The sequence below is a fragment of the Salmo trutta genome, chromosome 18 (assembly GCF_901001165.1).
Source record: "Salmo trutta chromosome 18, fSalTru1.1, whole genome shotgun sequence".
Taxonomy (NCBI): Eukaryota; Metazoa; Chordata; class Actinopteri; order Salmoniformes; family Salmonidae; genus Salmo; species Salmo trutta.
In genome coordinates, this window is record NC_042974.1 from 21,442,256 (window position 1) to 21,457,912 (window position 15,657).

At 42.8% G+C, this 15,657-nt stretch overlaps 1 protein-coding gene across 2 annotated transcripts in view; it reads left to right on the top strand.

Annotated features, from left to right (window-relative positions):
- Positions 1 to 15,657, top strand: part of LOC115152989 (Kv channel-interacting protein 2) — a 108,735-nt gene that overhangs the window by 59,106 nt on the left and 33,972 nt on the right. The window contains exon 1 of one of the 2 annotated variants that reach the window (XM_029697966.1): positions 1,726 to 2,083. The exons of the other annotated variant lie outside the window; for it this stretch is intronic. Coding sequence (XP_029553826.1) covers positions 1,978 to 2,083 — 106 coding nt within the window. The 5' untranslated portion in view covers positions 1,726 to 1,977. Of the gene's footprint in view, positions 1 to 1,725; positions 2,084 to 15,657 lie in introns of those variants that run through there. 2 annotated transcript variants of the gene reach the window in all.

Genomic DNA, 15,657 nt, shown 5'->3' on the forward strand with positions numbered 1-15,657 from the left:
CCATCATTTTTTGGTACCCTTACCCAAATCTGTACCGCAACACAATCCTGTCACGGAGCTCTACGGACAATTCCTTCCACCTCATGTCTTGGTTTTTGCTCTGACATGCAGTGTCAATTTTGGAACCTTATATAGACAGGTGTTTGCCTTTCCAAATCATGTCCAATCAATTGAATTTACTTCACGTGAACTCGAGTCAAGTTGTAGAAACATCTCAATCAATGGAAACAGGATGCACCTGAGCTCAATTGCGAGTCTCATGGCAAAGGGTCTGAATATTTATTTATATCGGGTAATTTTTTTATTTTTTTTAAAGCTTGTTTTTGCTTTGTCATTCTGGGATATTATGTGTAGATTGATGAGGATTTGTATTTTATTTAATACATTTTTGAATAAGGCTGTAACAGCAAAAATTGGAAAAAGTCAAGAGGTCTGAATACTTTCCGAAGGCACTGTATGTGTATATATATATATTATTTACATTTTATTTTAGTTGACCACCCATGGATGATTTCTGTATTCACAAAGCATGGGAGAAGAGCTCTTTGCCCTAACGCTTTGATTATTTGAATCAGCAGTGTAGTGCTGGACAAAACCAAAACGTGCACCCATGTTGGGCCCCAGGACCGAGTTTGGGAAACCCTGGTCTAGGAGAGAATACAGAAATGAATAAGCTAGAGTTACACTCACAAGTGGGGAGGAGTGACCCTCTCATCTCTCTCTTTCTCTCTTATTTTCTTTCTTTAACCTTTTTCTGCTCTCATGCACTCTCTATTTGTTTCACTCCCTTCCTCTTTCCCCCTGTCATGTAGTGAAATACTACTCTGGTTTTAAATTAATCGGGTATTGATCTGTCTCTACCTTCTTGTGATTGGGTCCATCTTTGTGATTCATTGTTTTGATTAAACATCAGTCTAAGCCATTCAATTTTACCAGTGTTCCTCCATCTAACTGTTGCCTCCACCCACTCATTGCTAAGATGCATCTGTTGCTGCTTCTCCTAATGCTAATACTGAAGGGAATTTGTGTTGGTGTTTACGTAACCTAGATAATGAAATACTGCATTCATTATTTCGGTAGAGGTTTACTGCATACTGCAAGAGAGTGTATTGAGACTGCCAAAACATCTAATTAGACATTTATTTAAAAAGTTAAACAGTTATTTCTGTCATTGTGAAATAGTTGTTTCTTTAAAAGCAAGATTAAATGTTGCTTCTGTAGTCATGCATGTTGTCGAGTTTGGTTCTTCCAAACAATTTCAGCCAGTTACCTTGGAAACCACATTTGGCAAATCAATGAAAGTAATATCACTGGGCATACCTCCCTCTCCTCCCTGTCTCTCTTACTCTCCCGCCTCCCCTTCACTCTCTCTCCCTCCCGCTGTCTCCCGCATCTACCTCACTCAGTCATCTCTCCTTCACACACACACACAGCCAAAGGACTAGCAGACAGCACTCTTCCCCGGATTATTTTACTCAAACAGGGGGTGGAGGACAGGAAAGAGCAGAAAGGAGAAGAAGAAGGGAAGCGAGTAGAGGAGAAGAGTTTCACTCTTTCCCTGTGATGTTGGAGGAGGAAGGGGGAATTTTTACCTGATGGTAGTCCAGGACTGATACATTATTGGGGCTGTATGGACACCTATTTCTAGCTCCGGGGGGGGGGGGGGGATCTGATCCCAGGATGGGGAGAGCGGGGAGCGAGCGCAGAGGAGAGGACGGGTTCTGGAGGAGGGATCAGAGAAATCCAAATAGCTCTCTCAACTGTTGCTGCAGGAGATTATGGGATAACAGGACTTTTTTGTGGATACTTGGTGACCACTTGGGTGTACCCACCTTGAATCTGGTTGGCCCAGCTTAGTTCTGTTGGTACAGGCAGATGTACTGCTCTGTTTGGGGGAAAAGGCAAAGGATATAGGTGTAATCCGGCACAAGGGACTGGGTTTGGCTGGGCCTGGTTTGATGAGATCGTGTCCCCAGGATGTTGAGTCTGGATGGGCTGGAGATTATAGCTGTCCTGGTGGTGATGGGACTGATCGTCAAAGTCCTGGAGCAGTTTGGACTCTTCGAAGTTGTAGGAGAGGAAGGTAATGGACGGGGACGGGGACGGGGGGGCATTTGGCATTTTGGCCTATTTGGCTACCGTTTTGGCTTTAGCTTTGGCTTAAGCCCACATGTTGGTTTGAGCCCCCACAAAAAGAATCAGAACAAGTTCAGCTAGAATCAATGTCATTTCTGCAGGTTAGATTTGACAGACTGAAAGAGAAATTGATAGATTAAGAGAGACCATACAGAAAACATGAATTAATTTGTCATGAAGATGAATGGCACACTAATATTTTCTCTTTAATGACCCTATCAAAATAACAGCTATATTCAGTTTGTTGCTAAATTGCTGCATAAAATATGCTGTAAAATATAATAGAAACAAAGAAAGTACAGTATGAAGATAGGCAGGAACTGCTTCTCCAATAGAAATCCCTGATCACACTTGTAAGCGACGTTGGCTAGCTAAGTTCATGAGCAGAAACACGTCATCGGTATAACGGTCGTCCTTCACTTTTCTAACTGTTAATAGGCCACTTTCTATTTTTCCCTGTTTGTCAAGTGTTGGGAAAACTTGTCAATAATCAACTGATTGGCTTTCTTGATGTCTATAGTATTCTCTCTGCTATGCAAACTGGTTTCCGCTAAGGTTATGGATGTGTCACTGCAACCTTCAAGGTCCTCAATGATGTCACCATTGCCCTTGATTCTAAGCAATGTTGTGCTGCTGTTTTTATTGACTTGGCCAAAGCTTTTGATACGGTAGACCATTCCATTCTTGTGGGCCGGCTAAGAAGTATTGGTGTCTCTGAGGAGTCTTTGGCCTGGTTTGCTAACTACCTCTCTCAAAGAGTGCAGTGTATAATGTCAGAACATCTGCTGTCTCAGCCACTGCCTTTCACCAAGGGTGTACCGCAAGGCTCGATCCTAGGCCCCACACTCTTCTCAATTTACATCAACAACATAGCTTAGGCAGTAGGAAGCTCTCTCATCCATTTATATGCAGATGATACAGTCTTATACTCAGTTGGCCCCTCCCCGGATTTGTTTTAAATGCTCTACAACAAAACTTTCTTAGTGTCCAACAAGCTTTCTCTGCCCTTAACCTTGTCCTGAACACCTCCAAAACAAAGGTAATGTGGTTTGGTAAGAAGAATGCCCCTCTGCCCACAGGTGTGATTACAACCTTTGAGGGTTTAGAGCTTGATGTAGTCACCTCATGCTAGTACTTGGGAGTATGGCTAGATGGTACACTGTCCTTCTCTCAGCACATATCAAAGCTGCAGGCTAAAGTTAAATCTAGACTTGGTTTCCTCTATCGTAATAGTTCCTATTTCACCCCAGCTGCCAAACAAACCCTGATTCAGATTACCATCCTACCCATGCTAGATTACGGAGACGTAATTTATAGATTGACAGGTAAGGGTGCTCCCGAGCGGGCTAGATGTTCTTTACCATTCGGCCATTTGATTTGCCACCAATGCTCCTTATAGGACACATCACTGCACTCTATACTCTTCTGTAAACTGGTCACCTCTGTATACCCATCGCAAGACGCACTAGTTGATGCTTATTTATAAAACCCTCTTAGGCCTCACTCCCCTCAATCTAAGATATCTAATGCAGCCCTCATCCTCCACATACAGCACCTGTCCTGCCAGTCACATTCTGTTAAAGGTCCCCAAAGCACACACATCCCTGGGTCCCAAAGCACACACATCCCTAGCGACTGGAACGAGCTGCAACAAACACTCAGACTGGACAGTTTTATCTCAATTTCTTAATTCAAAGACAATCATGGACACTCATACTGACAGTTGTGGCTGCATTGCGTGATGTATTGTTGTCTCTACCTTCTTGCCCTTTGTGCTGTTGTCTGTGCCCAATAATGTTTGCACCATGTTTTGTGCTGCTACCCTGTTGTTCTGCTGCCATGTTGTGTTGCTACCATGTTGTTGTCATATTGTGTTGCTACCATGTTGTGTTGTTGTCTTAGGTCTCTCTTTATGTAGTGTTGTGTTGTCTCTCTTGTCTTGATCAAATCAAACTTTATTTGTTACATGCGCCAAATACAACAAGTGTAGACCTTACCGTGAAATGCTTACTTACAAGCCCTTAACCAACAGTGCAGTTTAAGAAAAGTTAAGAAAATATTTACCAAATAAACTAACGTAAAAAATAAAAATAATAAAAAGTAACACAATAACATAACAATAACGAGGCTATATACAGGGGACACCGGTACTGAGTCAGTGTGCGGGGGTACAGGTTAGTTGAGGTAATAGTGGCCAATGTGCGGGGGGTCAATGTAACAGTCCGGTGGCCATATGATTAATTGTTCAGCAGTCTTATGGCTTGGGGGTAGAAGCTGTTAAGGAGCCTTTTGGTCCTAGACTTGGCGCTCCAGTACCACTTGTCGTGCGGTAGCAGAGAAAACAGTCTATGACTTGGGTGACTGGAGTCTCTGACAATTTTCTCTGACACCCCCTATTATATAGGTCCTGGATGGCAGGAAGCTTGGAAGTGATGTACTGGGTCGAATGCACTACCCTCTGTAGCATCTTACAATCAGATGCCGAGCAGTTCCCATACCAAGCGGTGATGCAACCGGTCAGGATGCTCTCAATAGTTAGCTGTAGAACTTTTTGAGGATCTGAGAACCCATGCCAAATCTTTTCAGTCTCCTGAGGAGGAAAAGGTTTTGTCGTGCCCTCTTCACAACTATCTTGGTGTGTTTGGACTGTGATAGTTTGTTGGTGATGTGGACACCAAGGAACTTGAAACACTCGACCCGCTCCACTACAGCCCCGTTGATGTTAATGAGGGCCTGTTCAGCCCGCCTTTTCCTGTAGTCCACGATCAGCTCCTTAGTCTTGCTCACATTGAGGGAGAGGATGTTGTCCTGGCACCACACTGCCAGTTCTCTGACCTCCTCCCTATAGGCTGTCTCATTGTTGTCGGTGTTCAGGCCTACCATTGTTGTGTCGTCAGCAAACTTAATGATGGTGTTGGAGTCGTGTTTGACCACGCAGTCATGGGTGAACAGGGAGTACAGGAGAGGACTAAGTACACACCCCAAGGGGCCCCAGTGTTGAGGATCAGCGTGGCAGATGTGTTGTTGCCAACCCTTACCACCTGGGGGCGGCCCGTCAGGAAGTTCAGGATCCAGTTGCAGAGGGAAGTGTTTAGTCCCAGGGTTCTTAGCTTAGTGATGAGCTTCGTGGGCACAATGGTGTTGAACGCTGAGCTGTAGTCAATGAATAGCATTCTCATATAGGTGTTCCATTTGTCCAGGCGGGAAAGGGGAGTTTGGAGTGCAATTAAGATTGCGTCATCTGTGGATCTAATGGGGCGGTATGCGAATTGGAGTGGGTCTAGGGTATCTGGAAGGATGCTGTTGATGTGAGTCATGACCAGCCTTTCAAAGCACTTCATGGCTACCGACGTGACTGCTATGGGGCAGTAATAATTTAGGCAGGTTACCTACGCTTCTTTGGCCTCAGGGACTACGCTCGTCTGCTAGAAACAGGGAGAGGTTGAAAATATCAGTGAAGACACTTGCCAGTTGGTCCTCACATGCTTTGAGTACACGTCCTGGTAATCCATATGTCCTGGTAATCCATATAATCCATATGTTGACCTGTTTAAAAGATCTTGCTCACAATGGCTACCGAGAGCGTTATCACACAGTCATCCAGGACAGCTGGTGCTCTCGTGCATGCTTCAGTGTTGCCTGCTTTGAAGCAAGCATAAAAGGCATTTAGCTCGTCTAGTAGGCTCGTGTCATTGGTCAGCTCATGTCTGGGTTTCCCTTTGTAGTCCATAATAGTTTTCAAGCCCTGCCACATCCGACGAGCGTCAGAGCCAGTGTAATAGGATTCCAACTTAATCCTGTATTGACGTTTTGCTTGTTTGATGGTTCATCTGAGAGCATAGCGGGATTTCTTATCAGCGTCCGGATTAGTGTCCTGCTCCTTGAAAGCTGCAGCTCTAGCCTTTAGCTTGATGGGGGATGTTGCCTCTAATCGATGGCTTCTGGTTGGGATATGTACGTACGGTCACTTATTGATGAAACCGATGACTGAGGTGGTATACACCTCAGTGCTATTGGATGAATCCCGAAACATATTCCAGTCTGTGCTAGCAAAACATTCCTAGCATCCGCGTCATCTGACCACTTCCGTATTGAGTGAGTCACTGGTACTTCCTGCTTTAGTTTTTGCTTGTAAGCAGGAATCAGGAGGATATAATTATGGTCAAATTTGCCAAATGGAGGGCAGGGGAGAGCTTTGTATGCATCTGTGTGTGTGGAGTAAAGGTGGTCTTGGATTTTCTTTCTCTCTGGTTGCACATGTGTCATGCTGGTAAGGATTTGGTAAAACTGATTTAAGTTTGCCTGCAGTAAAGTCCCTGGCCACTAGGAGCGTCGCTTCTGGATGAGCCTTTTCTTGTTTGCTTATGGTCTTACAAAGTGTGTTGAGTGCTGTCTTATAGCCATCATCAGTCTGTGGTGGTAAATAGATGGCTATAAATAATATAGATGAGATCTCTCTTGGTAGATATTGTGGTCTACAGCTTATCATAAGGTACTCTACCTCAGGCGAGCAATACCTCGAGATTTCTTTAATATTAGACATCGCGCACAAGCTGTTATTGACAAAAAGACACACACCCCCTCCCCTCGTCTTACCAGACATAGTGTCTCTGTTCTGCCGGTGCATGGAAAATCCCGCCAGCTCATAAAAGCGAGTCACTGCTTTTATGTTTGCAGAGAACAACAGGGTGTTGTTCAGGGTCACACCAAGGTTCTTTTCACCAGTGAAGGCTATAGGAGGATGGGCTTATTGAAATGGCTGAAATGGAATCAATGGAATGGTATCAAATATATCAAAACCTAGTTTGACTCTGTTCCATCTTTTGCATTCCAGCCATTACAATAAGCCTGTCCTCCTACAGCTTCTCCCACCAGCTTCCTCTTCTTTGCACTCTGGGAGGGGGAAACCATGGAGTTGTCAACCATGATGGACAGGTCTTGGAGCAGGCAGGACTTTCCTGGGAAGAAGGAGTTTGTCAAGGTTGCTCTTGGCCGACATCCAAGCTCAGATGTCTGCCAGGCACGCAGAGATGCGTGTCGCCACCTGGGTGTCAGAAGGGGCGAAGGAGAAGAGTAGTTGAGTGTCATCTACATAGCAACGATAGGAGAATCAATGTGAGGATATGACAGAGCCAAGTGACTTGCTGTAAAGAGAAAAGAGGAGAGGGCCTAGAACTCTGCCCTGGATGCGTGCTCAGTCCCCTCCTGTACTCCCTGTTCACTCATGACTACATGGCCAGTCACAACTCCAACACCATCATTAAGTTTGCTGATGACAGAACTGTGGTAGGTCTGATCACCAACAACAACAAGACAGCATTTAGGGAGGAGGTCGGAGACCTGGCTATGTGGTGCCAGGACAACAACCTCTCCCTCAACGCGATCAAGACTAAGGAGATGATTGTGGACCACAGGAAAAGGAGGACCGACCACTCCCCCATTCTCATCGATGGGTCTGTAGTGGAGCAGGTTGAGAGCTTCAAGTTCCTCAGAAGGTTCTACAGCTGCACCATCGAGAGCATCCTGACTGGTTGCATCACTGCCTGGTATGGCAACTGCTCGGCCTCCGACCGCAAGGCACTACAGAGGGTAGTGCATACGGCACAGTACATCACTGGGGCCAAGCTTGCTGCCATCCAGGACCTCAATACCAGGCGATGTCAGAGGAAGGCCCTAAAAATTGTCAAAGACTCCAGCCACCCTAATCATAGACTGTTCTCTCTGCTACCGCATGGCAAGCGGTACCGGAGCGCCAAGTCTAGGTCCCAGAGGCTTCTGCACAGCTTCTACCCCCAAGCCATAAAATTACTGAACATCTAATCAAACTGCTGCTCTTTAATTATTTGTTACTTTATTTCTTATTTTTTTAGGTATTTTTCTTATAACTGCATTGTTGGTTAAGGGCTTGTAAGTAAGCATTTCACTGTGAGGTGAAATGCTTGTATTCAGCACGTGACAAATAACATTTTATTTTATTTGGGTGGATACCAGTAGTGAGAGCACGTGGTGCAGACACAGATCCTCTCCATGCCACCTAGTAGCATGGTAGGTAGTGCTAGGTATCAACAGCCAATCCAATAGGGGCTGGAATCTATAGTGAGCTTCGGATTGGTAAATCACGCTCAGATATTGCCAAGGAATTGACTGACAGGACGTGTTGACTTGTATTTGGTTCAACATGGGGATTTGTATTTGGCTTTTTAGAAGTTTGACATGGGGGATTGTAAATCTGGAGGTTGCATTGAGGATTTCACAGACCTGGGCATTGTCATCAGCAAAGACAACAAAGTATGAACGCTACCTATTGCTATTGTTTTACCTGAGACCAAAGAGCTACAACTTCATAGGTGTCTCTTTAGGGACCACATGTATGAACTTTCAAGTACTCTAGCCTAAAAACCCTAGGGTAGAAAAGGGAATCTGATTCAGAGTCAACTAGTTACATTAAAATCCTTCTTTATATCCCAAAAAGTCAGTTAAGTTGGAGCCATCGATTTGAGTTAACCACTCGTTCAACATGCAGAGAAAGGAATCCAAAAATCTACCGCTAAACTTTGTTAAAACAAGTCAAAATACATTTTTATTGACTCCTGAGATACCCTAAAATTGAATCAAGTTATAATATTTCATACAGAAAGAAGTACGTTCAATAGGAAACCGATATTAGCAGGTGCGTCTTGTCTTCATCGCACGTCCAAACACGTGTGTCCCAGTACTAAAACTCATATTTCTTACTCGTTTTGGAAGAAACAAGCTTGAAACCTTGAACATAGAGTGCTGACACCTATGGAAACCAGAGGAATTGCATACTGGGAGCTAGATTTCATTATTTCCCTATACTTTCCATTGTAAGAGCATAGGCTCTCAAAACAAAAACGTTTCCGGTTGGTTTTTCTTTGGATTTTTACCTACCATATCTATTATGTTATAGTCTCCTACCTTATTTTAACATTTCTACAAACTTCAAAGTGTTTTCTTTCCAATGGTACCAAATATATGCATATCCTGGCTTCAGGGCCTGAGCAACAGGCAGTTTACTTTGGGCACATCAGTCAGGCGGAAATTGAGAAAAAAAGGACTCTAGCCCTAGCATTAAATAAAGGTTCAATTAAAAAACAAAAATGTAAAAATTACAAAATTGGGGGAGTCTGAGGTACATTTACAGCTGTCTATTCCATAGGGATAGAAAGAGTCTCTTTTGTTTTGTCTCTTTTGCTTTACATTACATGGGCCTCTGATCTCTTAACAATGCAAAGTATCACTGGTCTTTAGTATATAAAGGTAAACCAGAGAGAGAAGGAAAAATGCTGCTTTTTATACATGTACAGTGCATTCGGAAAGTATTCAGACCCCTTGACTTTTTTCACGTTGTTACGTTACAGCATTATTATCAAATTGATTTAAAAATATATATATTATCAATCTACACACAATACCCCATAATGACAAAGCAAAAACAGGTTTTTTTCACTACCAGTCAAAAGTTTTAGAACACCTACTCATCATTTATTTCTACTATTTTCTGCATCGTAGATTAATAGTGAAGACATCAAAACTATGAAATAACACATATGGAATCATGTAGTAACCAATTAGCCACCCTTTGCCTTGATGACAGCTTTGCACACTCTTATAATTCTCTCAACCAGCTTCATGAGGTAGTCACCTGGAATGCATTTCAATTAACAGGTGTGCCTTGTTAAATGTTAATTTGTGGAATTTCTTTCCTTGGTATAGGAATGGTATACATAAGATAGCCCTATTTGGTAAAATACCAAGAACAGCTCAAAATAAGCAATGAGAAACGACAGTCCATCATTACTTTAAGACATGAAGGTCAGGCAATCCGGAACATTTCAAGAACATTGAAAGTTTCAAGCGCTATGATGAAACTGTCTTTCATGAGGACCGCCACAGGAAGGGAAGACCCAGTTACCTCTGCTGCAGAGGATACGTTCATTAGCGTTACCAGCCTCAGAAATTGTAGCCCAAATAAATGCTTCACAAGAGTTCAAGAAACAGGCACATCTCAACATCAGCTGTTCAGAGGAGACTGTGTGAATCAGACCTTCATGGTTGAATTGCTGCAAAGAAACCACCACTAAAGGACACCAATAAGAAAAAGAGACTTGCTTGGGCCAAGAAACACGAGCAATGGACATTAGACCGGTGGAAATTTGTCCTTTGGTCTGGAGTCCAAATTGGAGATTTTTGGTTCCAACCGCGTCTTTGTGAGACGTGTGGGTGAACGGATGATCTCAGCATGTGTATTTCCCACGGTGAAGCATGGAGGAGGAGGTGTGATGGTGTGGGGGTGCTTTGCTGGTGACACTGTCTGTGATTTATTTAGAATTCAAGGCACACTTAACCAGCATGGCTACCACAGCATTCTGCAACGATACGCCATCCCATCTGTTTTGGGCTTAGTGTGATTATCATTTGTTTTATTTATTCTACAATGTAGAAAATAGTAAAAAATAAAGAAAAACCCTTGAATGAGTAGGTGTTCTAAAACTTTTGAACAGTAGTGTAGGTACTCAGACCCTTTACTTAGTACTTTGTTAAAACACCGTTGGCAGCGAAAACAACCTCTGAGTCTTCTTGGGTATGACACTACAAGCTTGGCACACCTGTATTTGGGGAGTTTCTCCCATTCTTCTCTGCAGATCCTCCTAAGTTCTGTCAGGTTGGATGGGGAGCATCGCTGCACAGCTATTTTCAGGTCACTCCAGAGATGTTCGATTGTGTTCAAGTCCGGTCTCTGGCTGAGCCACTCAAGGACATTCAAAGACTTGTCCCTGTGTTGTCTTAGCTGTGTGCTTAGGGTCACTATCCTATTGGAAAAGGAACTTTCGCCCCAGTCTGAGGTCCTGAGTGCTCTGGAGCAGGTTTCCGTTCATATTTCCCTCGAATCCCAGTCCGTGCCGCTGAAAAACATCTCTACAGCATGATGCTGCCACAACCATGCTTCACCGTAGGGATGGTGCCAGGTTTCCTCCAGATGTGACGCTTGGCATTCAGGTTTCATCAGACCAGAGGATCTTGTTTCTTATGGTCTGACTCCCCTCAGTGCCTTTTGGCCAACTCCAAGCGGGCTGTCATGTGCCTTCTACTGAGAAGTGTTTTCTGTCTGGCCACTCTACCATAAAGGCCTTATTGGTACAGAGATAGTTGTCCTTCTGGAAGGTTCTCCCATCTCGAAAGAGGAACTCTGAAGCTTTGTCAGTGACCATCGGGTTCTTGGTCACCTCCCTGACCAAGGCCCTTCTCCCCTGACTGCTCAGTTTGGCCGGACGATCAGCTCTAGGAGGAGTCTTGGTGGTTCCAAACTAGTTCCATTCAAGAGTGATGGAAGCGACTGGGTTCTTGGGTACCTTCAATGCTGCAGAAATGTTTTGGTACCCTTCACCAGGTCTGTGCTTCGACACAATCCTGTCTCGGAGCTCTACGGACAATTCCTTTGACCTCGTGGTTTGGTTTTTGCTCTGTCATGCAGTGTCAACTGTGGGACCTTCTACAGACAGGTGTGTGCCTTTTCAAATCGTGTCCAATCAATTGAATGTACACAGGTGGCCTCCAATCAAGTTGTAGAAACATCTCAAGGATGATCAATGGAACAGAATGCACCTGAGCTCAATTTCGAGTCTCATAGCAAAGGGTCTGAATATTTATGTAAATAAGGTATTTCTGTTGAGATTTTATACATTTGCAAAAATTTCTAAAAACCTGTTTTCGCTTTGTCATTATTGGGTATTGTGTGTTGATTGATGAGCACATTTATTTTCTTTAATCCATTTTAGAATAAAGCTGTTACGTAACAAAATGTGGAAAAAGTGAAGGGGTCTGAATACTTTCCGAAATGCACTGTAGGTACACTGAGTGCACAAAACATTAGGAGCACATGCTCTTTCGATGACCTAACCAGGTGAATCTAGGTGAAATACGTGATCCCTTATTGATGTCACCTGTTAAATCCACGTCATGCCTTGTAGATGAAGGGGAGGAGACAGGTTAAGGACAGATGTTCCGCTAGCGGAACGCCTCACCAATATCCAATGGTAGAGCATGGCGCGAAATACAAATACCTCAAATATGCTATAACTTCAATTTCTCAAACATATGACTATTTTACACCATTTTAAAGACAAGACTCTCGTTAACCTCTCTTGGGTAGGGGGCAGTATTTTCACATCCGGATAAAAAACGTACCCGATTTAATCTGGCTATTACTCCTGCCCAGAAACTAGAATATGCATATAAGTGTGTGATTTGGATAGAACACACCCTAAAGTTTCTAAAACTGTTTGAATGGTGTCTGTGAGTACAACAGAACTCATATGGCAGGCCAAAACCTGAGAAGATTCTATACAGGAAGTGCCCTCTCTGACCATTTCTTGGCCTTCTATAGCCTCTTTATCAAAAACAGAGGATCTCTGCTGTAACGTGACATTTTCTAAGGCTCCCATAGGCTCTCAGAAGGCGCCAGAACGGGGAATGATGACTCTGCAGTCCCTGGCTGAAAAACAGTAGCACATTTGGATAGTGGTCGATCTGAGAACAATGAAACGGGTGCGCGCGTGCACGTGAAGACACCATTTCTTCTTTCAGTCTTTGAACGAAAACAACTACTCCCGGTCGGAATATTATCACTATTTATCGAGAAAAATCGCATAAAAATTTATTTTAAACAGCGTTTGACATGCTTCGAAGTACGGTAATGGAATATTTTGTCACAACATGCGTCCGCGCGTCACCGTTCGGATAGGGACCTGAACGCACGGACAAAACAGAGGATATTTGAACATAACTATGGATTATTTGGAACCAAAACAACATTGGGTGTAAAGTAGAGTCCTGGGAATGCATTCTGACGAAGAACAGCAAAGGTAATCCAATTTTTCTTATAGTAATTCAGAGTTTAGTGAACGCCAAACTTGGTGGGTGTCAAATTAGCTAGCCCGTGTAACACGAGCTATCTACTCAGAATATTGCAAAATGTGCTTTTGCCGAAAAGCTATTTTAAAATCTGACACCGCGATTGCATAAAGGAGTTCTGTATCTATAATTCTTAAAATAATTGTTATGTTTTTTGTGAACGTTTATCGTGAGTAATTTAGTAAATTCACCGGAAGTTTTCGGTATGTTTGCTAGTTCTGAACGTCACATGCTAATGTAAAAAGCTGATTTTTGATATAAATATGAACTTGATTGAACAAAACATGCATGTATTGTATAACATAATGTCCTAGGAGTGTCATCTGATGAAGATCATCAAAGGTTAGTGCTGCATTTAGCTGTGGTTTTGGTTTTTGTGATATTATATGCTAGCTTGAAAAATGGGTGTGTGATTATTTCTGGCTGGGTACTCTCCTGACATAATCTAATGTTTTGCTTTCGTTGTAAAGCCTTTTTGAAATCGGACAATGTGGTTAGATTAACGAGAGTCTTGTCTTTAAAATGGTGTAAAATAGTCATATGTTTGAAAAATGGAAGTTTTCGGATTTTAGAGGAGTTTGTATTTCGCGCCACGCCCATCATTGGATATTGGAGCAGGTGTTCCGCTAGCGGAACATCTAGATTAAACAATACATGCATGTTTTGTTCAATCAAGTTCATATTTATATCAAAAACCAGCTTTTTACATTAGCATGTGATGTTCAGAACTAGCATACCCACCGCAAACTTCCGGTGAATTTACTAAATTACTCATGATAAACGTTCACAAAAAACATAACAATTATTTTAAGAATTATAGATACAGAACTCCTTTATGCAAATCGCGGTGTCAGATTTTAAAATAGCTTTTCGGCGAAAGCACATTTTGCAATATTCTGAGTAGATAGCTCGGCCATCACAGGCTAGCTAATTTGACACCCACCAAGTTTGGTGCTCACTAAACTCAGAATTACTATTAGAAAAATTGGATTACCTTTGCTTTTCTTCGTCAGAATTCACTCCCAGGACTTCTACTTCAACAACAAATGTTGTTTTGGTTCCAAATAATCCATAGTTATATTCAAATAGCTCCGTTTTGTTCGTGCGTTCAGGTCACTATCCGAAGGGTGACGCGCGAGCGCATTTCGTGACAAAAGATTTCAAAATATTCCATTACCGTACTTCGAAGCATGCCATTACCGTACTTCGAAGCATGTAAAATAGCGATAACATTCCAACTGGGCGATGTTGTATTAATTCAAATGCTGAAAGAAAAAAATTGAGAATTCTTGTGAAAGCGCCTCTCAGTCTCACTGTTCCCAGGCTGACCACTAACAAATTCTCTTGCTGTTCTTCGCCCAGAGACAGCAGACACGTCATTCCACTTTCTGGCGCCTTCTGAGAGCCAATGGAAGCCTTAGAAAATGTCACGTTACAGCATAGATGCTGTATTTTCGATAGAGATGGTACAGAAGGACAACAAATTGTCAGACAGGGCACTTCCTGTATGGAATCTTCTCAGGTTTTGGCCTATACACACAGACACCATTCAAACAGTTGTAGAAACTTTAGAGTGTTTTCTATCCAAATCTACTAATTATATGCATATTCTAGTTTCTGGGCAGGAGTAGTAAGCAGATTAAATCGGGTACGTTCTTTATCCGGCCGTGAAAATACTGCCCCCTATCCCAAATAGATTAAATAAGGATTTTTTAGCATTGAGACAATTGAGATGTGTGTATGTGTGCCATTCAGGGATTCAGGGGGTGAATGTGCAAGACAAAAAGTTGAAGGGCCTTTGAACGGGGTGTGGTTGTAGATGCCAGACGCACCGCTTTGAGTGTGTCAGTAACTGCAACGCTGCTGGGCTTTTCACACTCAACAGTTTCCCGTGTGTATCAAGAATGGTCCACCACCCAAAGGACATCCAGCCAACTTGACACAACTGTGGGAAGCATTGGAGTCAACATGGGCCAACATCTCTGTGAAACGTTCTCGACACCTTGTAGAATCCATGCCCTGACAAGATTCTGAGGTCAAAGAGGGTTCAACTCAATATTAGGAAGTTGTTCCTAATGTTTGATACACTTAGTGTATATTGGAGAGAAGAGGTACAGGTGTAAGATCTTAATTTGACCAATATTGGCGCAGTAAAAAAATTCTGCAGCAAAAGGATTTTAACGTTTAGTCCATAACGTTGCCTCATCGGTGGTTTGGCTATTAGCTGGCCAAAATTTGGCTGCATGAAAGTGCAATCTTGTTAATCTAACCATGTGTTATTGCGTGTTTTCTGTGAATTCATGTCAATCATAACGCTCATCTACATCTCCTGAGATGCAGGAAAATTCTCAGCAACAAAAGAGGGATCAAATTAAGATCCTACATCTGTATAAAAAAACTGTGTGGTTATACACACAAAAACTTAGGTGCTGTGCTAATAAAGTATACATTAAAAGAACAGAAAGGCCAGCACACTGTATATGATTGCAATTACCACCTTTATAGACAAGTTTTCGATCTCAATGATTTTAGTCAGATCGAGCAGAGGTATAATGCATGAATGAAAGGATGCCTTGTGTGATCTCC